The 27802-nt window shown below is 43.4% G+C and overlaps 1 protein-coding gene across 1 annotated transcript in view; it reads right to left on the bottom strand.

The window, feature by feature from the left end:
* The window catches only part of Tbc1d9 (TBC1 domain family member 9), a 110023-nt gene that overhangs the window by 7643 nt on the left and 74578 nt on the right, over window positions 1–27802 (bottom strand). The window contains exons 7-16 of the mRNA XM_027926675.2: window positions 26440–26646; window positions 25098–25268; window positions 24398–24548; window positions 19002–19216; window positions 17086–17203; window positions 15686–15971; window positions 15284–15413; window positions 6369–6467; window positions 6173–6241; window positions 2722–2962 (exon numbers count right to left, since the gene is read on the bottom strand). Coding sequence (XP_027782476.2) covers window positions 2722–2962; window positions 6173–6241; window positions 6369–6467; window positions 15284–15413; window positions 15686–15971; window positions 17086–17203; window positions 19002–19216; window positions 24398–24548; window positions 25098–25268; window positions 26440–26646 — 1687 coding nt within the window. The remainder of the gene's footprint in view (window positions 1–2721; window positions 2963–6172; window positions 6242–6368; window positions 6468–15283; window positions 15414–15685; window positions 15972–17085; window positions 17204–19001; window positions 19217–24397; window positions 24549–25097; window positions 25269–26439; window positions 26647–27802) is intronic.

The following is a 27802-nucleotide window of genomic DNA, read 5'->3' as shown; positions in this document are numbered from 1 at the left end:
GTCATTATAGTTTCAATCTCAAGAATCCTTTCTTTTTTTCTTTAAAGTTCACATTTATTCCTGGAATTTGAAAATCCTTAATATATATTCTCAGAGTGCCTAAAGATGATCAGATTTGGAAAAAGAAGAGGAGGAATCCTATATCTGGGCTGAAAGGGACATGAAAGATTGCCTGGGCCAACCTTCCACTTAACTTGGGGCTCTCCTGTCCCCACCCAGGGGAGGGTGCAGTCTCGCCTCTGCTAGACAGTCACAGAGAGCTGCTCCTTACAGCCAGAGGCGTCTAGTCCCAGGTGCACTCTCTCAACACTGAAAGTCCCTCTGCAACTTTTACTTTAGTCTAAATTCCTCTAACCTGTGGTCTCACTATAAGGTCCATGAACCCCATAAAACGTGACATTTTGTGATTATGTACATGTGTCACTTTTTGGGAAGACAACGCCCATAAATTTGTGTCAGATCCTAGAAGATCCATGACTGGAAAATGGCTCAGAACCACTTCACTTCCCCGTGGTCCCCTTGCTAAAGCCAAACAGAACAGACCCATGGCCTCTTCTAGGCAGTGATATTTCAGGTCTTCAGGGAAGCTATTCTGTCCTAAGCTATGGTTTCTGAGCAATTTATGTTCCCAGGTCAGGCATCTCCAACATTTCTGACTTTCTCATCTGACCCAGTTTGTATACTCTTTCCTTTTTTTTTTTTTTTTTGTAGTGGGGATGTCTAGAAGTGCTCAACCACTGAGCCACATTCCCAGTCCTTTTCAGAGACAGGGTCTCTTTAAGTTGCTTAGGTCCTTGCTAAATCGCAGAGTTGCCCTTAAACTTGTAATCCTCCTGCCTCAGCCTCCTGAGCCACTGGGATGACAGGCATGTGCCACCAAGCCTGACTCTCCTGTCTTCTCACCACATCCTCTTTCTATGTCAACTCTCAATCATTATTTCCCTGGACAGTTTCTAGAAGATATTTCCCTTTGTTATCTCAGTAGTAAAAGGATGAACTTTGGAAACAGGTGGGCCTTACTTTACCCCTGGGGCCAGTATGTCCTAACTGTGCCTCTTGGTCCAGCTTCATAACAGATTTCTTACTTATCGCCTGAAAATCAATGTCTCAGCAAATTACTTTTCTGAACTCTCATTTCATCGGCTGAAAAATGGGAACAATAACAGTAAGTAGACAGGGAATGCTGTGGCTGAATGTCTCTAAAAGTCCCGTGTTGATACTTGAGCTTCATTGTGATGGTATCAGGAATATGGGACCTCTGGGGTATGATTAGGGCCTAAGGAATTGGATGAATGGGATCAGCATCCTCAGAGAAGAGGTCTGAAGGAGGCTGTTTGTGCTTCTAGCATGCAAGGACACACAGAAGGAGCCACCTATGAGAGGAACAGTCTCTCCACAGAAACTTAACTATGCTGCTGCATTGATCTTAGATTTCCTGGTCTCCAGAATGTAAGCAATAAATTTCTGTTGTTTATGTATTCCCTGGTCTAATTTACTTTGTTACAGGAGCCTAAGCATAATAGTAACAGTACAAACCATGCCTGGATTCAAACACCAAGTTTGTATCTGTGTCCCTGTAAGCAAATTAAAAACACATAAACCATTGGAGCATCACCTGACACAGAGTAAATCCTGCATGACTGGTAGCCGCCTTCATCATTATTAATTCAAAGGGCTGTTGTTTGGATTAAGTGACACAGTTCAAGTTCCAAAGCTTCAGAACCGTTCCTGTCCTTGGCAGAGGTGAATTCCTCCAAGTCCCACCGTAGGCACATGGAAAGAGCTTTCCAACGTGGACATCATTTAAACATCTAAGGCAACATTGCCATTTCAAAAACTCTCCACTTCCCCTGACCTTTGTACCTTCTAGATATTACTGTTCCAGAGTTAGGGTGCTCTTTAGAATCCTTGCTGGCTGCCTGCCTGCCCTTCCATCTTTCCTTGGGCTTATCATTTAAAGTATGTGGCCCACGGTCCTGGGCTGGCACAATTAGGGCTAAAGAGTTCTGACTCCATCCTGACAACCTGACATAGTGCCTGCTACACCCACCGCCTCACATCAGCTGGGCCAAGCATTTTTGCCCAGTTATAAATGCAGCAAGAATCCAATAAGAAAAAAGCAGTAAGGAGCCAGGCAAGAGGCTGGCGGACAGCAGCAGCTCGGGAGCTGCTGGTGAGGTGGAGGGCGTGGGCGTGTGTCCTCCATCCCCGGGGAAGTGGAGACCAACGGACTTCCATTCAGCCTGCAGTGATCTTGTGTTTCTTCAGCCCTTTATTAAAAACACTGTGAAATATTCTTAAGAAATTATATGTCATAAAATTGTGGATGATTGCATATTATATCAAATCAATGATATTCTTTTGTCAAAGACAAGTTATACCACCTAGACATTACTTTTTCCTGGTCACCCTACCATGGGTGAGGTCACAGAGACTACGTTAACATTTCTTGCCTTGTGCATTCTCTGACATGGTGTTTTGAACTTGGGCTGACAGCTGCCTAATGAAGAAAATGAATTATCCATATACTAGAGCCCTAACTAGAAACATGTTTTACAATCAGTTTGCCAGCCATGTACGTGCTTCTCTGTCCTCAAGACCCAACCTGCAGGGGTCATGCAGGGTTGCGACCCAGAGAACAGCATCGAGGGACCCTGGGGTTCTTCCTCCATCATCTCTGTCCCATCCCAACTCAGACTCGCAATAAGAGCCCATCCTTACTTAGCCCAGAGACAAACTCTCGAAAGTTGATCAGGGAGTCGCCATTTTCATCTAAGAGCTGGAACAAGCGGGAGGCCAACACGTCAGAGTGAGTGCCACACGCCCAGGGAAAGAGAAGGGCGAACATCCCCTTGAACTGTTCGAAGTCGATGCGGTACTGCTCCAGGTAAGGCAGGCTGGGGTCATGCCGGTCCAGCGCGTTGCTGCTCCCGCCCCAGTAGCAGCTGGTCAGATGTTCTGCCTGAGAAAGAATGAGCGGGATGATTACCTCCTGCTCCCGTGGCCCCCAAACACTTAACTATTACCACAGTCACACAGTCGTCCATCCGCAAGTGTGGTCTCCTGGCCTCACGCCTCCGCAGACACCTCCCGAAAAATGCCTAGTATAGAAAGGCTAGGTAGAACCGCTCCCAGATCCTGCCCTGGAGAACCAGGCAGCCTCTTCAGGCACCAGGTCACTGGTGACTCTGGGAGAAGTATGAATGATCTATGCTAGGAAGGTGACAGAGATAGTCTGTGGTAGAAATGTCTGGAAGGAGGGCCACCCCCACACAGACATTAACAGTCTGCTCTAGGTGGGGAGGCCAGAGGAGCATGAAGAGGAGGACTCTATTTTTACTTTATTCCCCAGTGTACTGTCTGGGCATCTCACCATGAGCAAATGCAATAGAATAAAACTCTTCCACAGCAGACGGCTCCCTGCCCAGAGGTTCTGAAGAGCGGGGGAATTCCATTGTGAGCCTGAGTACTTCAATTCTGCACTCAGAAAAGGTGCTCCGAAGACCAATGTCTAAAGCAACCACCATTATTACTGGGAACTGTAGCTAAAAAATCTAGAAGGCAGTGGTTAGCAGAATCAGCCGTTTTTTTTTTGTTTTTTGTTTTTGCAATGCAGCTCCAGCAGATGGCAGGCAAAAGGAAGCAGTGTCAAGGTCCCCCAGGGCCTTAGACTACCTTCCTGGCTACAGGGTGGAAGCACCACGTGATGGGGGTGGGCGGAGATACAGAGGCGCCAGCAGCCTGCTGGTTTGAGCCATACTCTGAACTATCCTGGGGGGAGCCCAGGAAGCCCCTGTGGATCAAATAGCCCCTTTCTGCTCAGCTGCATCACTGATAATGGTGCTCAAAGCATTTCCCCCTAAGAGAGCCCCTGGGCTATTCTGAGCCAGGTCTGAACACAGTGCTGGTGCTCACAAGGGACCCAAAACAATCAGGAGGAAACAGCCTGCAAAGATCCTCTCCTCTCCTCATTCACGGATGAGACCCCTCTGACACCACTTGGGGACTAAGGGCATGGAGATTGGAACAGAAGGGACAATATGGAAAGCGTACAAGAAAGACCAAAACAAAAGGCCCCAAACCACATAGTCTATCAAATCTGTATCAGGTGCAGCCACTTACCCAGGTTTTATCCCAAAGTTAAGCAGTGAGCTCCTTGGAAAAATGAAACATTCCTTTTTATTTGCAGGAAAACACCCAGAAATGGCTTTTTGTTGAGGGGGGCGGTATTGGGGGTTGAAATCAGGGGCACTCCACCACTAAGCCACATCCCCGGCCCTATTTTGCATTTTATTTGGAGACAGGGTCTCAGTGAGTTGCTTAGCGCCTCACTTTTGCTGAGGCTGGCTTTGAACTCTCGATCCTCCTGTCTCAGCCTCCTGAGCTGCTGGGATTATAAGCATGTGTCACTGTGCCTGGCCAGAAATGGCTTTTCTCAGAACTAAAAAATCTGGCAGAGTCCCTGGCATACCACAATGCTCAATAAATGTTTGTGAAATGATTCTAAGCTAATTAAAATGTGCTGAAGACTCAAGAAAGCTTCATAACTGATTTTTATTTTTTTTTAATTCCACAGTGCTGGGGCCAAGGCTCTCAGGTTCTCTTCAGGAGTGATACAGACCTAGGGAATTTGGGTTGGTCACTGTGCCTCCAGGGCAGGGGTTGTGAGCATGAGAAAAGCTTGCTTTCTTCAGGCAATAGTCTCAGGGTCAGATGACACACACCTAAAGGTGCACAGAGCAGAGTGCAGTAGCCCAGGGGAGAAGTGGCTTCCACGATCTCAGGATCTGGGACAGCCCCTGGCTCTTCTCTTCTTCCTGGCTGTCCTACAGCATCTTTCTACTGTCAAAACCTCTTCTCTCCCACTCTTCCCTCCAGTGAAGCAGATTTCTTCAGCATCCCTTTACAATCTGACCTCCACTGGATCATTATATTTCCCTTATGAAACAGGGACCCCTTGATTTGGATAACCAGTTTACACTGAGCAATTAGCTACAGGTGCTTAACAGGTATAAAATTTTACTGAGCTGGTGCAGGGTCCGTCACCCTCAGGTGCTGATCAGAGGTTGATGGGGGCATGTGGTCTACTCTGTTGGTAATGCCGCTGTAGCCTATCCTAATCGGCTGTGAAACTAGAGTCTCTCCATCTCTCCTGGCCTCTGTGTCCTCTCAGAAGAATTCAGGGACTCTAACATATTGATTATTAATTATTAATTTATATAGGTATTTGATACACACCTTTAGCACACTTTCTAGGGGAGGATACTTTACCAGGCACCAGGGAAACAAATATTTAACAAGACACTGGCGCCCTCTAGTGGCTAACAGGCAGGAAGGAATGTTAGAACTTTCGCTCCAAAGTCAACAATATCTAGAAGGATTGGTGTTTGGCCCTGCTGCTATTTCTTCCTCTGTGTTTTCTCCGGTGCCATCTTTGCATTGCTCTAAGTAGCCAGATTTAGTTCTGACAGTCAACTACAGATGGTGATAAAACTGGTACCTGCATCAAAGACAGTTTTTAAATATTTTCCCCTATCCATTTCCTATGATGTTAATAATAATATTTATGACAAAAACTTTTTTTTCTAGAAGAAAAATATTTACATTAATTGAGTTATTAACATAGTATTTTCTTTCAAGGATCAAGGATGTTCTAGGTCCTGGATTCAGTCCCCAGCAGTGGGGGGGGGGGGGCGGGTAAGAAAGTAGGGCTCAATACTAAAATTAAAATCCAAGAATTTAATCCATGATCCTTTTCCTAAAGCATTTAAACAAATTTGTTCTAGTTCTAGATAAATTATCTTTTTAAAGGGCACTTTATAGGTTAATATAGGAAATTATAAATTTTGAGAATTTTAGGCAGATTTACTCTCATTCTTCTAACAAGTGTTAGAAGGCAAATAACCTTTTTGCTTGTCAAACAAAACAGTGATGGTATCATCTGGAGAGGAAAGAGCTAAGACATTAGCTTACGCTAGTGAGGAGAATCTGTTTATTTTCTTTTTCCGACTAAGTGGTCTGGTTTTGCATTCATAGCTGTACCTTGCCACGTAGGCACATGAAGACTCACACCACCCCTTAATGAGTTAAGAGCAGAATCAAGAACTCACTGAATCATTAAAGCAAACTCCGTCATTCCTTTGGGCAGGCCTGGGTCTACTTTGAAACTCACCTTGAAGAGAGCATAAAGCTCTTCCAGCTCGTCAATGGTGAAGGAAGTTTCCGTCACAATGGTTCGTACCTATAAAAAGAAAGAGCATGGTGAATTTCCCCAAAAAGTGTTGTACTGGGAAAGCCCCTAACCTCCTTCCTCCAAGTTCTATGAGCTGGCAGGAGCAGGAGCAAGGGTGGGGACAGCAGGCACTCACCACGTTGCGTTTGGTCGTGTCCTCTAGCGTCTGGATCACTTTCAGTCTCTGTTTGAATCTCATCTGTTCAATTAAGTCTGCCCGGATGGTTCCAAATTTCTGCAAAGGAGCAATATCAGTGTTTCTGAAAAAAATCTGCTGCAGCACCGAGTATCATGTGGGCAAGTTGGCTGACACCTTTGTGACACAAGGACAAATGACTCGTCACATGCCAGGCAACTGGACTACACTTCTATTGACCATTTAAAGCCATTTGGTGACTCCAAAGAGATATCTGGAAATTCTCATGCATGTGACCAGCTGAATGACGTTTCTAAGTCAAACGTGTCTTCCATAAGTCAACAAATCACCAAGAAGATGATGAGTGAGCCATCTCTTCAGGTAAAATGCCTACCACTACCTGCAAGTTTGTTGAACTGTTTCAAAAGCCACAGTGAGTCTTCCTATCTGAAGGCAGAGAAAGAACATGTAAGGTTTTACATCTCTTAGAAATGCAAAAGGAAAACAAACACACAAACTGCTTAAAGCCTGGGGCTCCACCCACAGAATCAATGGCTACAAGGGTTAAATACACTGGATGGATAAAAGCTACAGACAATACCAAGCGTTGACAAGAATAAGGTGCAACCGATATGCTCAGATACTGCTGGTTGGTTGGTGTATGAAGTGGTACATCCGTTCTGGAAATCTGTCTGGCAGCATCTGAACAGATGTATTCCTATAACCCAGAAATCCCATTTCTAAGTATGTTCCCAAAAAAGGTATCAGAGATCAGAAGAATTCATATAAAGGGCTCGCAGGCCTTGGGATTTTATGTGTGTGAGATGTAAAGCCACAGAAGCTTTAAGCAGGGTAGTAGTATTCTCTCTCTCTCTCTCTCTCTCTCTCTCTCCAGCTAACTATGTGACTAGACAGTTTAGTGGAGTCTTCTGATGCTCTGTAAAGTGAGACCCCAAAGCTGTTCTTGTAGAACTGTACAGTAACTAAATCCACATGGCTGTTCCTCAACAGGAACTGAATGCTGCTATTTGTCAGACAGGACGGTTCCCGGCACCAGGTCTCTGCAACTCGTCACAGACAGAACACAATGGCCCCAAGTTCTTCTGGAGCAAATGTCCCCATCTAAGAGGAAGCTGTGGATTCTGAGGTTCAGGCTGGCTATTCCTGGAATATGTCTAAAGAAAAGCAAGTGAGATCAATATGGAGGGGCTTGTCCGCCACACCCCACTTCTGGAGGAGCTCTGACAGAATGAAATGCTAAAAAACAGGCAAATAAAAGTGGCTTGGCTTCCCCTGAGGCCAAGAATAAAGACAAAGGTCTGGACACAATGCTGTCCCCCTGGCTTTGCACACCTAGGTTCCATGCAAAGAATGAAGGCACCCATGTGACGGAGATATTTTCCCCAATCAGCTGAATTTAGTGCTGGTGGTGTGCATATTAAAATTATTTTAATTTTCTAAAACCTCCCTTTCCTTAAGTAATAAACAAAACCATCCACCTTCATTTGTATCCCTTCTCCTACTCAATTGTTTTTTTATCTGAAGAATGGTTCTGTGGCTTGTTTTCTAATCTAACTTCCTACGTCTCGATGTGCAGAGAGGCTGTTTTCCATGCAGGCAGGACTTCCTTCTTGCCTCCTGGCCCCTGGTTATTGACACCAACAGCAGGTAGGCAGCCCTGTTCCTGCCACCTCACCGACCCTGTGTGCAGAGGTCCCCCCCAACTCCAGGGACTTGGAGCAACAGCAAGTGGATCAGACAGAGGAATGAGGTGGAGACGAGTCCTCTCAGGTTGTGTTCTCTGGTTTCTGCCACCCCCACCATCATTTCTTCAATGTCAAAGTTTCTCGCCACCCCAATGCTGGCATCAGACCCAGGGCCTCAGGAATGCCAGACCAGTGCTCTGCCACTGAGCTGCATACCCAGCCTAGCCACCATATCACCCCTTCCCATGCTGCGTAGTCAATTTGTGATTTAGGTTATCCTTGAAAAACAGGGACAGAATGAAAACAGATGCGCATCTTAAACAGAGACCATAGAGCCAAATGCAATCAAGTTCAACAGGCTCCTTCTTTCTAAATCTTCAGAGAGGACAGGAAGTATCCAAATGTTACGGCTTAAAAAAATAAAAACTTAGGCCATAGGTCACCGAATGATCTCAACAAGTTTGTCTATCACAGGAAATTTACTGAAACAAAAGAAGGCATTGTTTCTTTCTTTCTTTTTAGAAAGAGAGAGAGAGAGAGAATTTTTTAATATTTATTTTTTTTAGTTTCCGGCGGACACAACATCTTTGTTTGCATGTGGTGCTGAGGATCGAACCCGGGCGCACGCGTGCCAGGCGAGCGCGCTACCGCTTGAGCCACATCCCCAGCCCCGAAGGCATTGTTTCTGATATCCAAAGGCCTATGGTTTATTTCTGTTTTTAAAAAAGATGAGGTCACCAGGTGCAGTGGGGCACGCCTGTCATCCCAGTGGTTTGGGAGGTGGAGGCAAAAGGATTGTAAGTTTGAGGCCCAGCCTCAACAACTTAGTGAGGCTCTGTCTTAAAAAACAAAAAGGGCTAGGGATAGAGCTCAGTAGTAATGTGCCTGGGGTTCAATCCCCAGGAACAAAGAGAAAAAAAAAGGAGAGACAAAGACGTTCAAATTAGGCTAAAAAATGCCTTTAAGTCTTTAAGTGCTTCTTAATTTGTGAGGTACACAGAACAGGGCTCACTACTGTTAGCTGGGGGCTGAGCATCATCCCCCTAGAGAGCCCTTTCTATAATCAGAAAATCTCCAAACACCTTGTCCTGCAAGGGTCTCCACCTTGGAAGAGTGGACGGGAAGGGGGGAATCGATGGAGAGTGAGTGTAAGCTCCAGGAAGCAGAGACCAGGCCCCAGGAGAGGGATTCTCAGTGCACCTGGAGGAGGCTCCCCCAGACCCACGGCATGCCAGGGTGGGGGCGTCTGTCTGCACATGTGGACTCCAGTGCTGGCGGGAGCCGATGCTCAGGAGTAGAGAAGAAGGTCAGGAGGAGGAGACAAGGGGCAGCAGGGACCTGAGGTGAAGTGAAGGCTTCGCTTTTGGGATCTTCATGTTCTAGAGCAGGCTGCCCTCTCCAGGGCACTCAGAGTTTTGGAGAAGTCGCAACTCGTGACTATATTCATAATAAGGAATGATCTCATGGTGCTTGGCCAGCAGGCAGGCTTACATTTCATATATTTTAATCATTTGTATATTTTATTTAAAAATCTATCACATGCTATTTCTATATTATATTTTACGCCCCTCAAGGTACCAAATCTCTTGAGGTCTTTTGCCTATAGAAAGGGCTAGAGAAGAGGTTCTCGGGTTATCACAGAAGGTAAATATGGATATTACACAGCTATTTTAATCAGTTTCAATGTAAAACATCCTGAATGTGTTGACTGACTCTTGGTTGTAGCTTCAACAAGCTTCTAATACATAAGAAAGAAGGAAAAGCATGCTAGAGACAGACAGGCTGGGATCTGAATCCTAGTTCTACCTACTGGAAACCCTTGAGCTAAAGTTCTATTATCTCTAAAAGGGATAAATGACATCATCCTATCCTCAGCCTTGTGGTCATTAATTCGGATAAGATCTGAAAAACTGATGTCCTGAATTATTATATTTTGGCTTGGAATTTATTTTTATTTTTTTATTGTTATTTTTTTATGGTGCTGGGGATTGAACTCAGGGCCTCATGCATGGCCAGCAGCACTTGACCCCTGAGTCACATCCCTAGCCACCAGAATTTATCTTTGAAAGTTGCTCTAAAGCAGAAATTATGAACAGTATGCTAGAAAGTCCATGAGTGCATTGCTTGATCCAAAGAGCAATTTAAAAATTAGAGCAGTCGAATAAAAGCAAGACTTTCAATTTGTTTTGCAAAATTAAAAGTTCTGGCAGAAACAGTTCCTCACCTCAGATGGCAAAGAAGCTGCCGGTTCTAGCAGGTCCTCGCTGCCTATTTCCCTGAGTTGACAGCTCCCTGGCCCCACCCCTTCCCACCTGTCACCTGCCTTGCTGCACCACCTCACGGTCATGGAAATCTGTGACTCCACTCTGAAGCACTTTCTTTGAATACACACCACTAACACAAAGCTCGGCTTCTAGAAAGGAGACTTGTGACAAGTGGGCACTGTAACAGGAACACGTGCATGGCTGGTATGGGGACAGCCCAGATGGCATGGAAATTTCCCAGACACATGACTCTCAGCTTCCTCACCAGAAAAATAGGGAAAATATTCCTTCTTCCTTGGGTTGGTGTAAGAATTCATGTCCTACCCAGGTAAAGCCACTACCATGGTAGCTGTTATTCCTAATATTGTTGACAAGAGGTAGAAGGGGGAGCACCCATTTTTGCATCTGATAAAACCTGCTGATTACAATTTGCAACTAATAGTCCACTCACAATAAGTCACTTAACTTATATCCTTTTTTTAAAGGTTAAACAAACTTTTAAAAATTAAACTAGAAAGTCACAGTCATAGATTAGCAAAAAACATGTCAGTTGCCAAATATCTGATAGAGATGGATCAGGAAGGGCTTGCAAGTGACACAACACACTCTCTGGAGTTGTCTTTAACACACTCCAGGAGAAATCTAAAAAGGAAGTTGATGAAACAAAGATCAGGACAACAGGACAGGGGATGTGACTCAGTGGTAGGGCGCTTGCCTGGCCCACACGAGGTCCAGCACCGTCCCCAGCACCACAGGAACAATCAGGAAAATGTTGAGGACTATTGGGACTGAGTGATGGGCTACTGGAAATGTATTATACTAGCTTTTTAACTTGTACTGTGATGGGAAATATCTATATGATAAAAACAAGGAATGAAAAAAAAAATTCACACTGGGGCTGAGCATGATGGTTGGCATGAGACAGGCACTTATAAAATCCCAACTAAAGAACTTCTAGCCAGATGTGGTAACTACAATCCCAGTGGCTCAGGAGGCTGAGGCAGGAGGATCTCAAGTTTAAAGCCAGCCTCAGTAAAATTGAGGTGCTAAGCACCTGTCTCTAAATAAAACACAAATAGGGCTGGGGATGTGGCTCAGTGTTCGAGTGCCCCCGAGTTCAATCCCCAGTACACCCCCCACCAAAAAAAAAAAAAAAACATTCTGAATAAATTAATAGAAAATGGCTATTTCCTGCGTCTGTTGGGTCTTCCTTTAAGACAATTACAGTACCTCTTTTGCTTGCCCACTCCTTCCAATTTGTTGCACAGGAAGCAGAAACAATGAACTTGAAGAAAAACTCTCTTCAGTCTCCCGCGGCTGTTGCCAATCCATTAGTGGTTTCAAGACTCCCCATATGCACAGCCACAATTCCATCTCCATTCTAATCAGCACAAACTCCCTGGCTTTAATGCTAAGGAGACTTGGATCCTGGCCCTGACACTTTCCAGCTGGTGATTTGGAACAATTAGATCAACCTTTCTTAACTTATATAATCATTTCTTGCATTTGTTTCTTTAAACCTGGGAGGGCTGTCTAAGATGTAAAACCAGTCCCCTGCCCCACAGAGCAGGCTCTCAGCTAGGGGCAGCTCAGTGATCACTGACAACCAGACACACACTGCACCTTCCTGACTGCCTGTCTGTCTGCACAGGCTGCTTTCTGCACAGACACATCCCCAGATGCTCAACAGATTAAACCTGCCAGGCAGGGCACTTGAACATCCAGAACCTCTGTGATGGCTGTGTGTCTGCGGAAACATCTGGAAGAGTCACCTTAGAGCCTCTGTCTATAAGTTAAACTTCAAGACTGCAGCTCTGTCTGCTTCTCACTCTCAGGGCTCACACAAAAGAAAACTAGAGCCTCAAGTCACCCAAACAATCTTTTCCACAGGAGCTTGAGAGGTCTGACAGACAGATGTCATCCATGTGGCATTTGTCACCACCTCTACCTACCTGGCTGATCAATACCAGACCAACCAGCAGCAACCTGGGGAGCGTGTGTGCCAGATCTCAAAATATGAGTGTGCTTTCTGCATTTCTTGCCTATTTTTCAACATCCATGCTAATTACCCCAAAGAACAGAAGGAAATTCACTGCATACTTCAGAACACTCAGGTGTCCTGCCTTAGCCTTAGACGTGGCTCCGTGCCCCGTCTAGCCCAGTGAACCTCAATGCTCAGGGATATTTCCGATCTTGTGGGGAACTTAAAAAAAAAAACTTATTCTTGGGCTTCATGCCAGAAATTCAGATTTAACTGACCTGGGATGGATCCTGGCAATTTGTGTTTTTAAAAGCTTGGCTTCTGAAAAGTTTTAAAGTGGTTTAATGCACAGGCAGGACCCAGAGCCAACCATCTGACAGGAGGGGGAATGAAGATGGGCAAGTTCATCTAGAAGACGCAGAGAGCCCCTGGAAATGAGCAGGGCCGGCCATTTCAGCAGAGAAAACAAAAAATCAGGCACCGCACACAGCAAGGCCGGGTAGTGTAGGTGTGACGTAAAGGAGAAGGCGGTCTTCCCAGGCAGAGGAAGGAGAGCACCAAGCTGCTCTACCCTGCAGGAGGGCGTCTGGCAGCCCAAGGTCACCTCAGGGACCAGCCAGACAGGAGGTAAACGAGAACAGCCCTTGCCTTTCCCTCAGTCTGTCACTGCGGCATGAGGCTAGCTTTTCTGCTGAATTTCCACATATCAACCTCCTTTATTACTCCCGGTCCAGAATTCTAACAGCACATGTTCAGGTGATGCCTTTAGAAAAGTACCCCACAGCCACAATAGTCTATGGCCTGCGACCATATGGACTCTTTTTCTGAATGAATAAATCATCTAAAATCTCTGATTTAGTACTATCCACAAGTCCACTAGTCCCGGGACAATGATTCTTTTAAAACACATTAGGATAATAACCAGTCTTGAAGACAGTGAAGTGAAACAGTGATCCTCAATCTCTACGAGTGGAATAGAAATCGGACAACCTTTGTAGAAAGTGGACGGTGTGCAGCAGAAGCTTGGAAATCGTGTTCATTTTTTGATCTACTGCAGCAAATTCATTTCTAGGATCCTAGGACAATAATCAGAGATGTGGTATTTGTGTATAAGTTTACCACCAAAGGCTATATCATGCTGAACATTTGGAAGAAACCAAAGTAAATGTCCATTGAAAGAGGGGGACCAGTTAAATAAATTTTGTTAACTCATTAAAGCATAGTACAGATAATTTATTAAAAGCATGCCTCCTAACAAAATCTAATGTATTAGGGAATTTCTTTATTTGTCTGTCTGTCTCTCTCTCTCTCTCTCTCTTTCTTTCTATCAGGGATTGAATCCAGGGGCACCACTAGGCCTCATTTCCAGCCCCTTTTATTTTTTATTTGAGAGACAGGGTCTCACTTAGAATCTTGCTAAGTTGCTGAGCCTGGCTTTGAACTGGAATCTTCCTGCCTCAGCCTCCTGAGCCACTGGGATTATAGGTGTGTGTCATCTTGTCTTTTTTAAGGTGAAAAACAGAAATGTGACAAAGTAGCATTTAGTAGGACCTCATTTTTTAAGCATATGTTGCAAATATAAAAACATACTTAAGGAAAATATGGTAAAATGCTCATAAGATAGTTATTTTCTTTCTTCATAGTCGTCTACAATTTCCACAATATGCCTGTATTTATGATTTTAACATGTAACTAAAATGTTATCAATAAACATGATGGAGTCTGAATGAAAATTTAAGAAGTGAATTATCAGTCTTTCTCTCATATTGGATTAAAGACATACATTTCTGAAAAGCTCTCTATATCCACACCAGTTTTAATTTTTGACTCAAAGAGAGACTTTCTACCTCACTCAAAGCTTCACAATTTCTCTTGTATCCAGTGTGTTGCTAGCTGGAATACAGAATCACCAAGCACAATCCCAAAACATCTATAGAAAGCAGAATATAATTCTTTCTCTTACTTGATAACCATTTCTGCAGAAATTTGAAACCAGCAAGTGTTATGGGCACTGAATCCTTGGGGCACCCAAACCACTAGTTGCTAAGGAGGCAGGTGGCACTGTGGTGCCACTACCCCAGAAGTTTGTTTGTTTTATTCTGGAATTCAGTTAGTTCTATGGAGTTCAGAGTATACTAAACCAGAATGCTCTTCCCTCATCCAGCCCAAGCAACTCTGGAGGAATACTCGAACTCTGGTCCACTCCGGCCTGATGAAGGGTATTTTAAGAGTCTCAGACTATCTACTCCAGAGGAATCTAAGTACTTAGCACTGAACAGGAAATGAACTGAATCTCAGATGCTGCTATTAGACCAGGCTTCATGGTGGGCATAGCAAAGAACCGAAGGCCCAGAGCCTGTCATGCCATTTGCTGCCAAGGTATTAGACCCTAGGAATTCTACGCCCACTCAGTGTCCATCTCCACAGACCCAATTCAGACCCTGTCAGCTAGCGGGTAGCTACTTAATTCTGACAACTAGCTCTCACAGCATAAAAGGAAGCAGGTAAGCCAGTGGTTAAGGCTGTGGCTCCAATACTTTTGTCCCCTCCAAAACTGGTGCTGAAACTTATTCCCCAGTGTGACAGGGCTGGGAGGTGGGGCCTCATGGGAGCTGGTTAGCTGGCCTCGTGGATTAACTGCTAATAAAACCTCTTGCAGGAGTGTGCTCTCCACTCTGCTCTTCTGCCAGGTGAGGACGTGACGCTCCTCCCTTCTGGAATACGAGGTACCATCTTGGAAGTAGGAAGGCAGGGCCCTAACCTGCACCTTGGTGTTGGACTTCCCAGCCTCCGGAACGATGAGGAATGCATTTCTGTTCTTTATAAATTATCCATCTGTGGTGTCTAGCGATGGCAGCAGAAGACAGGCTAAGACAGGATAGCAATGGTGCAGGGACCCACATCAGCTTTGCCCTCCCGGCAACCTCGGGCACCATTCACCATCAGGCAGGAAGCAAGGCCCACCTCGTAGGACGTTCCAATGAGTCTGAAGATGTCTACCGCAGGGTAAGGCTCCACGTCATCGCTGAGCAGGGAGTGGAGGTGAGGGATGGGGGGCAGCGTGCTGTCCTTGTTGGTCACGCTGTCCAAGTACCTGGAGAAGAAGCAAACCCATGTCACTGGAGACCGGCTGGGATTGTCCCACTACGGTTCCTCACTCCCGTTCCACAAACAGCAGTTTAGAACAGGAAGAAATTCCCTTCGCTTCAAAAGAAAAGCCCTATGGAAATAAATCCTCAGCCACAGAGATTTTATGATTATCATCAAGGCCATTAAGACTCAGGAAATGAGGGAGCAAGAGAGAAAGCACAGGGAAGAAGGCCAGAGAGGGTTTCCAAGGCAGGACGCGGCATAGCAGCACAATACCTTCCCAGGACGGTCATGGCCTCGCCGTCGTCCTTGCAGTTCAACAGTTTGTCCACGTTGGCATCCAGCACGGCCAGGGCCAACTGGAATATCACTTTGATTCCTTCATAGAAGAAACAGTCCACGACCACCACTGCGCTCTCGAAGGGCATCACGCTGAGGAAGAGGGTGAGGAACCAAGACAGGGAGATGGTGGAGATCACACCCAGGTCCTGCATGCAGTCGTACAGCTGCGGCACGTAGTCCCGGGCCAGCTCCTCGAAGACACCCTGGTCCACCAGTGCGCCTGAGGGGGTGACATCAAAGGGCACAGGTCGACCAGCTGTACCTTCTCACCAGAGAACCCACACAAGTGGCTTCCCTGTGACAACCCGATTCACAACCATTCTGCCAGGACTGTGTCACTAGACCAAGTGTCAACAGAGCTCAGTCTCCAGGGTAAGTCTGGCTGCATCTTCTCCTTGCTGTTTTCCTTCCATGAATGAGCACTAACGTGATGACTCTAAGGGTTGTTGGAAAAACTTTACAAAATTTTCATGACACATGCTTAGCTGTTGTGTTGGTAGCACAACATTTGCTTAGGAATGAAATACACATCCAGGATGCTCCAAGTGTACCCCTAAGTAGTTTACTCAGTAAACTCTTCTTTATTTAAAAAATACTCTTTGGACGCATGCTCCTCACATATGACATCACTTTAAAAAAACAGTTGTATTTTTAAAACTTAAAGCTGCACACACTCACAAATGACTGACTGACATTTTTAGGGAATATTTTCCGTAAGTCATATTAGTGTACAAAAATCTAGAAATACAGACAGAACACAAGAGGGTAACATAAAGCATATGTTGTACTATACCAGGAATGAAGAGCTTGTCCTGCTAAAGTTAATGTCTGATACATGAAGGGGTTAGAAGGAGGCAATAATTCAATGGTTGTTTGCTTTGCAATGAAACCAGTTCTGAAATATGCCTTAGGAATTCAGCTTTGGATAAGACTTTACATGCTGTGTTTCCCACCCCAGGTAACATTTTTTGAATATCTCTGCTTTCCATAGGCTCCATCTTCTTTATTAAAGAGCACACAGACAGACATTTCAGTGGAAATCTATTTTTCCACTAATGGTCATGAGCCCTTGGAGTAGCTCTCACATATTATGCAGTGACACCACATCAAGTGTTTCCTAAGATAACATCTGTGACAGCAATATGTGCCACACATCCATGGGATTTTTTTTTTACTTAAAACCTATATTTACTTAAGCTCTTTCATTTCCATCTTGGAAAACTGGAGTAGTCTGAAACTGCTGGCTAGTGACTAGAAGTGGAGCATTGGCTGTTATGACTCTAAAACCATTGTCCCCATGAGTTTCAGGCTGAGAGGGTAACACACCCACATACCGACAACCCTGGTGTTATAGTAATCCGGAAGCATTCGCTCACACAAAGCAACCAGCAGCCAGAAAGCCTCCTCCTCTTTGGCATAAAGAAGTAGCACTGAGGTGACAATATTCATGGCCTAGTGGAATGAAAGACAAAGTCATCAAATACATTTCGAAGACATCAAATAGATATTAAAATACAAGCAATTTTGTTAACCTAAAAAAAGATTATTGAGTTATTCTCATAGGGGCCATCAAACTCTCTGAAAAATTCCAGATGAAATTCTGAGGCTTTGCAGGACACATAGGGGCGCTGTCTATATTCTGGGTTTTGTTTTCTTTTATGATCCTTTAAAAATGTAAAAACCATTAGTTCTTGAGCCAGTACCTCATCAGGGGATTGTTAGCACAAATATTCACCAGAATCCCTACCATAAAACATGTACAGGCAAACTCTCCTTTCAAAAACTTTGCCCCAAAGCTATCTGACAAAGCTTTCAACCTGTAAAAATCTCTCAGTGTTCTTAATCCTTAATTCAATGAGGTAAATATTTCCTTTTTAACCTTCTGTAACAGTTTCTATAACCAAGTACACATAGCTCCAGGCTCTCCTCAGAGAATAATGAATCCTTTCAAAGTTAAAGCCCTGGCCCATTATTTCCATCTGGATAAAGATGGTCCTGATAAGTAACTGTGATTTAAATTCTAAAGTCACCTTACTTTCTTAGAAGATATTATCAGAGAGCTCATAACCACTCAACAGCTAAACTACCTTAATAGTCCTCTTAATTAAAAAAGGAAGATCAAAAGATAGATGCAAATTCTATTCTATTAAAAGCCTTCTAACTACTTTGCTTCTTTTGATCTTCTGGAAACCCGGGAGTCTGTTCATCAGACTTCCTCAATGAAAATTTCTCTTTTGGTATAATGGGCTCTTTCTTGCAAGTCTTACTCAATATTTTCCCGAGTGAAATCATTATTAAAATTCCACTTGAGAATTAACCTGTCAACTCTAGTCCATGGCTGTGGTTATAGTCAATTCCTCAGTCATTCAGTCAAAATTGGTTTTTGCAGGTTCCACCCTGTAACAGGCTCTGGTATAGGAACTGAAGGAGGGGGATGGTGACACTGCTTAGACAAGCCTTCCAGGACATAGATGCTGGTATGAGAGAGAAAACACTAAGATATAAAGGGTAATTAATCAATTTGGGGGTATGTTTAAATTTAATGTTATTTTAAAAAGTTAAATAATGTGGTAAATGGAGAGAGAGGGGGAGTGTGTGTGTAGGAGGGAGACAGATGTATGGATGTAAGAGCAGGAGTTCAGCCTCCTTTAGCCCTAAAATGGGTGGTCCAGGAGGCCTCCATGATGATGTAGTCTTCCAATCTAAGGTCACATTATCTGGAAGCCTCCCAAGTGGTCACTTAGGTTCCAGTACAGGAAATGATTTTAGCGTGTGGGCAACATTTTGCCTTCTCTTTTTGTCATACTGAGTAAAACCAAATTGATTTTAATGTGTATTCAAGTACAACTCTAGCGTACACACGCTGTAATTTCCAAGGACGTTACAGTTTAAGAGGAACATGTGGCAATATATAGGGAAGGGATGTGTGTTTAGGATGCCGAGGGTAGACCCAAGGAGTGAGCTAGACCTTGGCTGACCCACAAAGGGCATCATGTCTGGCTCCTGTCTCTGGTAGTAGGCCTTGACCCAGGGTGACTTTGCTCCTCGGGGGACATTGGCAATGTCAAGAGACAATTTTGACTGTCACAACTGGGAGGTTTTATTGGCATCGAGTGGGTAGGGGCCAGGCATGTCATTAACACTAAAGCACAGGACAGCCCCCCCAGGAAGAGATTAGGTTGCCAACTGCACTGAGACTGAGGAGCCTTGGAGCAATATTTTCTTCTGTATAAACTCTCCGTGCACTTACCTGGCAATACCCTATATTGGGATTTCGAAATGCATAAGCTGTTAAGACCCTCCTCAGAGCAGCAATGCCCATTTCATTCTGGAAAGCTGGGTGCTCCGGAAGAGAGCGATGTAAGTCCCTCTCAATCTCCTCCGTGGCGAGGTTGTACTTCCCCATGGACTTCTCCACTAGGTCTTCATAGTACCCAGGATGTGTGGCTTTTTCGTTGATAGCACCTGGGTGAACACATAACAGATACAATATCCAAAAAGCGGAAGCCCTGCCTTGCTCTGTAAATTAATACTTTATGATTTATATCGTTGTAATTGTTGTCTAGTCAGCTAAACCTCTTCATTTTTCTGTCACTCATAGAAAATTGGCAAAAAAGATGAAATCATGTGAAAATATGAATCAGATGAAAAATGTGGTATATTTCTATCATGGATAGCCTAAGGTTGATGTCCTCTTTCAGTCCCAGAGCAAGGTGGCTGCATAAAAACCCCTTCAGGTAGACGTTTGCAGGCTATAAATCTGTGCTCCAAGGAACTTCCACAATTTCAAGTGGCTGCTTAAGAGAAGACGGGCAGTGACCAGAGTAAGCCAGGCTGAGTCCTCCTCTCACCACCCACTTTAACCACTGTAATAACCTGATAGAAGCTTTGCTTTTATTTCATGGGGGTTTTATTACAATTTTACTTGAAAATAAAGATGTCTCTCAAATTAAGTTTGAACACTATTTGCTAAAGGGCTAGCTATAAAGGACTTTGCATATGGAAGAGCAGGAAAGGCTGTAGTATACTTGGAGGGATTTTTGAAGTTGCAGTCAGTGGTGAGGGTGTTCTTAGTAGTGATGAGCCTATTACCTGTGGGAGTTCTGCAGGAGAGGGATGGGACTTGGGCTATATAATCACCAGTTTAAGATGTTTGTATTAAGATTCTTGAAGACAGAAAAACTCTGTATGCAAATAGCTAAATTTAAATCTAGATATAAATTTATATTGCTGTTGGGGAAAATGGATTTTTATCATGCTGAAGAATGAAATTGGACCCTTACCTCACACCATATACCACAACCAGCAGCACAAATGGACTAAAGACTTAAAGAAGAAGACCTGAAACCATAACGCTGCTAGAAGAAAACAGGAGAAGTGCTTCTCAAAATTGGTCAGGGAAATTATTTTGGATATGACACCAATCACGACTCAAAGGCACAAGCACCAAAAGCAATAGAATAGACAAGTAAGATTATATGAAATTCTGCACATCAAAGGAAACGATCAGCAGAGAGCAAAGGCAATCCACAGGATGGGAGAAAACTTTTTCATATCAAATATCTGATAAGGAGTAAATATCCAAAATATAAAAAGATACAAGGAACTAATACAACTAATAGTTCACTCAACTAACAGTAAACAACAACAAAAATCCAATTAAAAATGAGCAAAGGAAATGAACAGACCTTCTTCAAAGAAGACAAATATCCAACATATATGTGAAAAGATGCTCAATATCACTAATGCTCAGGAGATGTAAATAAAAATTGTTGTAGAAAACATACAAATGAATTCATTGAGGCTCCAGGATATAAGAGCAATACTAAAAAAAATGAATTGCATATCTATATGCTAGCAGTAACCAATCTTAAAATGAAAGTGAGTAAACAATTGCATTTATAATACGATCAAAGAGAAAATAAATATTCAGAATAAATACAATGTACCTTGCAAGCTATAAAAGATTGCTGGAGGATATTAACAAAGACAAAGTGAATGGAAAGATACCCCATGTCCATAGCTTAGAAGACTTAATATTGTTAAGATAGGTAAACTATCCAAACCTATGCACAGATTCAACACAATACCTACCAAACTCCCAGCTGCCCTTTTGGTAAAAATTAACTAGTTGATACTGAAATTTGCAGAAAAATTTAAGGGCCCCCCAAATGACCGAATCAATGTTGAAAAAGAACAAAATTGGAGGACTCACACTTCTTGATTTTAAAACATTACAAAGTTATAGAAATCAAGACTATGTGGTTCTGGCCTATAGACACATCAATAGGCCAACTGAGACTCCAAAAATGAACCCTCTCCTTAATGGTCTATTAATTTTTGACAAGGGTTCTAAGCCAATTCATCAGGGAAAAGCAGAGGTTTTCCAACAAATGACCAAGAGAAAACTGGCTACCCATATGGAAAAGAATGAATTTAGATCATTACCTCACATGACATAAATATTAAAATGAATGAATCACAAAAACTGTAAGTCTTAGTAGAAAATATGGGCTGGCGTAAATCTTCAACATATGAAAACAGAGTGATATAAGAAAAAAAAACCATAAATTGAACTTCACCTAACTTAGAAATTTTGTGTTTCAAAGGGCACCATCTAGACAGTGAAAAGTCAGCCAAAGGAATGGGAAATTTTGAAAATCTGATAATGGATTTGTGTTATAAAATGTGCTTAAAAACTCTTAGCACTCAATTAATAAAAAACAACCTAATTAAAAGTGGGCAAAAGATCTAAGTAGATCTTTCTGCAAAGAAGATATACAAATGGCCACCAAGCACATGAAGACATGCTCAACATCATTAGCCATCAAAACCACAGTGACAAATCACTCAACATCTAGGGTGACTGCAATAGAATAGAAAAGAGCAAGTGTTGGTGAAGATGTGGAAAAATTGGAACCCTTATCCATTGCTGGTGGGATTGTGAAAAGGTGCAGCTGATTTGGAAAATGGCCTGGCAGTTCCTTAAAAGGTTAAAAACAGATCAGACAAACCAGAAATTCCACTCCAGGTACATACTCAAAAGAAATGAAAATACACATCCCACCCCCAAACTTACATTATTCACAGGAGACAAAAGTGCAAACCACCTCAATGTTCAGTAACTGACAAATGGCTGAACAAAGTGAATTACAACCGTATGAGGGGGCAACGTTTGGTTGGAGAAGCAATGAAACACTGATACATGCTCCAACACAGGTGAACCTTGAAAGCATTACGCCAAGAGAAAGAAGTCAGTCACTAAGAACTATTGCAGGATTCCATTTATACAAAATGCCCCGAATAGATAAATCTATAGAAATAAAAAGGAGTTTAGTGGTTGCCTACAGCTGGCTGCCTACAGCTTGGGGGGAAATGGAGAATGACTGAGAAAACATGGGGTGGCAGGAGGGGTTGACGACAGAGTTCTAAAATTAACCGTGCTGACCACAATTCTGTGAATATCTTAAAATCATTGAATTGTACACTTCGTTGAATTGTGAGTTGTATCTCAATAAGGCTTTTATTAAAAACCAAAAATATAAGTCATATATAAAAACAGGGTAAACATTCACAGTTCACCCTTTAGAATATAGAGTCCCCAACCCAATGGCTCGCCCAGATGGTCACGAAGAGAGCCAATCTGTCGTTCACACAGGCCCTGGGAGGGGAGCCTGGCTGACGGTAAATAACCTTGGCTTTTGCTCTGTTCTCATGGGGCTGTGCTGCACTGAGTCCAAGTCCTGGTGTAGTAGCCTTCAGGGTCATGGGAGGGAGCTGGGTCTCAAGGTGGGCTCACCTACTAGAAGCTGGGTTCCATGTGAACCCCACACTGGATGGATGGGAACATGAGCAATATGTAAACATGTCACTCTCTGGTCACACACTGTCCTCACTGTTAAAGGAGACACTGTATATAACCCACCCTGACTCTATCTCTGCAACAGGGCTGTGTAGGATTCCTGGGGCTTGTTCACTTTCATCTGATATGTGGCTGAAAATAACTTCTAATTTGAATAGGGAGGATAAAAATGGACTTTTTCATTTACTCTGTGAGTGATCAGTTCACCCAACACAAGGAAGACAAGAGGAGACTGTGTAGTGAGGCTCTTGGCTTCATTTGTAATTAGAGGTGAGTTGACTCAAATTAGGGCTTTTAAGTAATAAGGGGGGAGGGCTGCAGCTGGTCTACTTAAGGAAAATGAAAACAACAAGGGAAGAACAAACCCATTTCACACGAAATAGACAAAATCAATGATTTTTTCAGGATTCTGTTGCCTTACTGCCCAGACATTTCTAGATCTCACTGTGGGACATTTTACCACTTATATGCACTTCTAGAAATACTTGTAAAAATTTCAAGGCTTTCCTGTAAGTCTGAAAACGATTCTTTTCACTTTAATGTCATTTTCTAAATTAAAGGGTTTAATAATGGTCAAAACACCTCAGGTTCAGATAAAATGATTCACATAGCTTATTTAGAATGACTACTTTTAAGGCCTCAAATCAGATAAGAGCAACTGATTTCTATGATAAAGTAAAGGTTTGTGGAATTTGAAGGCATGCCCTGGTGTTTGAGATAGAAAAGATCCCTGGGATACTCTGGATGCTCAGGATGACAAGAAGTAGTGGCAGGTTAGCCTGAAAGATTAAAATACTAAAATGGAAAATTCCAGAAATAAATAATTCCTAAGATTTAAATAACTTTTATTATACAATATTGTTATACTCTGTTCTATTTCATTATTAGTTATTGTTTTTAGTCTCTTACTGTGCCTAATTTGTAAGTTAAACTTATCGTAGGTATGTGTTTGTAGGAAAATACATGGTAGACAGGGTTTGATACTACCTGTGGTTTCAGGCAGCCAGTGGGGGCCTGGGAGTATATGCCCTGAAGACAAGGAGAAATACTATCCAAGGCATATATAGGAAGCCACCTTCATGGCCTCAGTGACAACCAAAGACCTCAGGAGGAGGCAAAAATCAAGAATGGGGTTTTCACCAGGTGTGGTGGCACACGTCTATAATCCCAGGAGCTTGGGAGGCTGAGGCAGGAGATTGGCCAGTTCAACACCAGCCTTAGCAACTTAGCAAGACCCTAAGCAACTCAGTGAGACCTTGTCTCTAAATAAAATATAAAAAAGGGCTGGGGATGTGGCTCAGTCGGTAGGCACCTCAGGATCAATTCTGGTATCCCACCCCAAAAAAGAATGGGGCTTTCTCATCCCTCCACTCTTTCTCTATTTTCCAGCCCAGTGAGGGCTCTCAAAAGAGGTACTTTCAAACATTCTCCGTGAAGTCAATACAGCCAGGAGAGAGGAGATCCCCCTGAATCACAAAATGCTGCACTCTGGCACATCAGGCTGTCTTTTTTCTACAAAGTCTCACTGAAGAAATGGAAGAGACTGAGGACTCAGGGGACAGTGGCACCAGCATCTATCTGGGCTGCTTACCTTGGGTCCTGGATTTTGATGAAGAGTAAAAGATTTTGACAGAATTCACAGATTCTGGTGGGGAAATGAGCTTTAGTTCTGAATTGGAGGTTTGCCTATTTGAGAGAACCCCTGGTGCAGGATGGAAGGTGGAGGGGAAGCCCGGGTGCCCTGGACTCAGATGCCGATGCTCCAGCCCCTGCCCAGGTCGTACCTGAGAGCAGCAGCCACAGCTCGCCCCGCATGCTCTCGGGGATGCCCTTCAACACCAGCTCCCGGGTTTTTTCTGTGCGGTACATGCAGATCCCCTGCCCATACTCAGCAAAGTGAATCTTCCAGGCTTGCTCTTTCAAGAACTCTTTGGCCTGAAAGACACAAGGAATGTTATTACATCCCCAAAGTACTGCGAGGCTGGTAAGGAGAGTCGAGATGGAAGGTCAGAACAGTTTCCCTGTTGAGCGGGGTGGTCAAGTTCTGGGCAGAGCACGTGGGAACAAAGAACTCAAGATTTTTCTGGAATCCTCCCCCAATTCCACACATCCATCACAGATGGCAGTTCTGCCTCAAAGCTCTCTGACCCAGTCAGAATCCCACTTCCCCAAGATGGGTCAGTAGGATGCCAATCATATTTTTAGTTTTATTTCTATTCCTCCAAGTGAAAGTGAATTCATGTTTTTAAAATGTGTGCTGAGAAAGCGTGTACTTATTTGTTGGCTGATTTGCACAATAGTTAAAATAAAAAGAGTTAAAATGATTCTTGTCTCCTCCCTTAAAGCTGCTCTGAAACCTAACAGCATATTTAGATAAAAACTGCTTCACCATTTTCACAGGCATTTATGAGTTTATTTACATTAAAAACTATTTTTAATGGTCATGTTCTACCACAGTTTTGAGGAAGAGCAAAGAGTGCCCACCAATTTGGGGTTGAATTCCTCAGGAGACCGCCGCCGGTACATGGTCATCAGGGTCTGTGTGGCTGTGGGGACGCTGTTGCCATTCAGGTTGAACTGGCGCTCTCCGTCCACATCGGAGCTGGTGCTTCTCTGGGGGCTGGAGGAAACGAGGCTGCTGGGCCGAGAATACACCTGTTCATGAGGAGCAGAACAAGACATTGGAGGGATTTGGGCACAGAACCTATGTCCGCCGGGTCCTCTGAGTAGCTATCAGTGACTCCACCATGTTTTCCTGATGTTTCTTGCTACAGGAAGGACCGGGAGAAAGGCAGCAAGTTAACATCTTGTCAGGGATCAGACAGTGGCTGGGGTCATAGGCTGCAGCATTTCAATGCTCAAAATTGGTTTCCTTTGTATTTTTTAAAATATTTTTTTTATTTTAGTTGTAGATAAACAAATAAATAAATAAATAGAATGAAGGTATTGTGTTTATTTGTATGTGGTGCTGAGGATGGAACCCAGTGCCTCCTATGTGCTAGACAAGCACTCAACCACTGAGCGACAGCCTCAGCCCCTTCCTTTGTATTTTAAATGCATTTTTGGTAACAGAGGCTGGCTATTTGTCTCTCTGATTTGCATATATGATGATGCATGTGCTCTACTCCCAACAATACAGAGGGCTGAGGCAAGAGGATCACAAGTTCAAGGCCAACCCAGGCAACTTGGTGAGACACTATCTCAAAAATAAAATAAAAAGGGCCGGGGACGTAGCTCAGTGGTAGAGCATCCCTGCCATCCATTCCCAGTAGCACACAGGCATGCGCATGTACTCACACATACACAAAAAACCAACATAAGTAAACTGGGTAGGCAAGGACAGGGTTTTACATGTGACTTTACCATGTTTAAAACTTGTTTTAACAAGCAGTACCTTGCTCAGTAATTTACCTAGTCCCATGTCTTCTCAGTGCTCTATTTTCCTGGATGTGGGTCCAAGGCCTAATTCAATAGGGACGATGCAATTTGCATTTTATTGTAATAAAATCATCATGATGATGCTGAATTGCAGACATGAGACTTTATTTACTGACTTCTGTACCATTCCAAACCATGTCACTCTGTGGGCAAGAGTCACTTGCTATGTAACAGATAAATCACTTAATAATACCAGCAACTGTAGAAAAAGAGGTTTAAACCAAACTTCTTGAGTTTACCCAAGAGCCTGCTGAGATACTGCCTGAGATAAGCAGGTGGCTTATCTTAGAATAGCTACAGAGATTGCAGAACTGAAAAAATAGGAAGCGAACACTCTTGGGCACAGGAATAGGGCAAACCCCAACACCTGCAGGTATTTTCTACAGACCTCATCGTCTGAACTGTTGTAGCTTCCGGCAAACTCTTTGTCCAAGTATATTTTGGAAGTCGTCTGCTGCAGGAAATCTGAGATTCTTTGCACTAGAAAGTCTCTATCTTTCAAATTGGCAAATAGGAAGGTCATCCTGTTCCTGGTGCTGATGGACAGAGGACTCGGGAGCACACTAGAGCTGTCGGCCTTCTCCACAATGGTCACCTAAAAAGAAACACGAAGCACAGAGCACTACTTTCCAGGAATCACCCCACAGCAGCCCACAAGTAGTGCTACAAGAGGAACACAGCCCTCTCACCACTCTATGGAAACCACCCATATTTTCTGGAGCAAACTGAGATTCTTTGTCTCTTTTCCAATAAAATAAAATAGCTCAGGCAAATCTAACTGGAATTTAGAGCAGAAACTAGAATAATCTTGCTGATCTTTCAAAATCAGTGGTTCTAAACTGGGAATGATTCTACTCTTTCCCACACACCCTGGAGACATCAGGCAATATCTGAAGGCATTTTTGGTTGTTGTAAATGGGAAGGTGACAACCATTCTAGTAGGTAGAGGCTACGGAAGCTGCTGAACGTCCAGCAGTACACAGGGCAGTGCCCAACACGAAGTCTGGCCCTAAATGTCACTAGTGCCAAGATGGGTCACTTGGCTGTAAATGAATTTCATTAAAATCTCAGGGAGTCATGAGAGCTAGGACTCTTAGCTGTCACACTACTCAGAGGACATGGAAAAAAACTGGTACTGGTTCCTTGTATCAAGCTTAATGTTAGGGAGGTTTTCAAGACCCCATCAATCTTTCAATAAATGGATCACTGATCTGTGGCTTTGCATCCAATTTTCAAGGATCTATTCCTAGACAGGCATGATATAAACAGCTTAACTGCAATGCTGTTTGCACTAGCAGATTCTGTGTGTGTGTGTGTGTGTGTGTGTGTGCATGAGTCTATGTGCACACATGTGTGTGACCACTGAAGTCACCCACAGCGGAAGAAAATAAGGAAAGAGAAACAACTGTTTTAGCTTTGAACTGAAGACATATATTGGTGGTTTTTAGTAGGATTTACATAAAACTGGAAGCAAGGATAAATGCAATAAAACTATTTCTTTAGCACATTAGGAAAAACTTCAAGGTGAGCTCTAAATGGTTTATTTATAAGAGCTCTGATTATGTACCTACAGCTAGGTCTCTTCTCCCCTCATCTTTTCTATCTGAAGGCAGTCTAGACAGAGTTAACTTTAATCTGCATATTGGTATTTTCATATGAAATATATCTTTTCCAAACAGTACTTTAAAAACCCTTTCTTCTGCTCTAGCCTAGGAAATATATTAAAGTACCTTAAAAAGTTCCATGGCCTC

Source organism: Marmota flaviventris, chromosome 7, assembly GCF_047511675.1.
Source record: "Marmota flaviventris isolate mMarFla1 chromosome 7, mMarFla1.hap1, whole genome shotgun sequence".
NCBI lineage: Eukaryota > Metazoa > Chordata > Mammalia > Rodentia > Sciuridae > Marmota > Marmota flaviventris.
The sequence above is the reverse complement of the archived record's forward strand: the minus strand, read 5'-3'. Positions and strand labels throughout refer to the sequence as shown.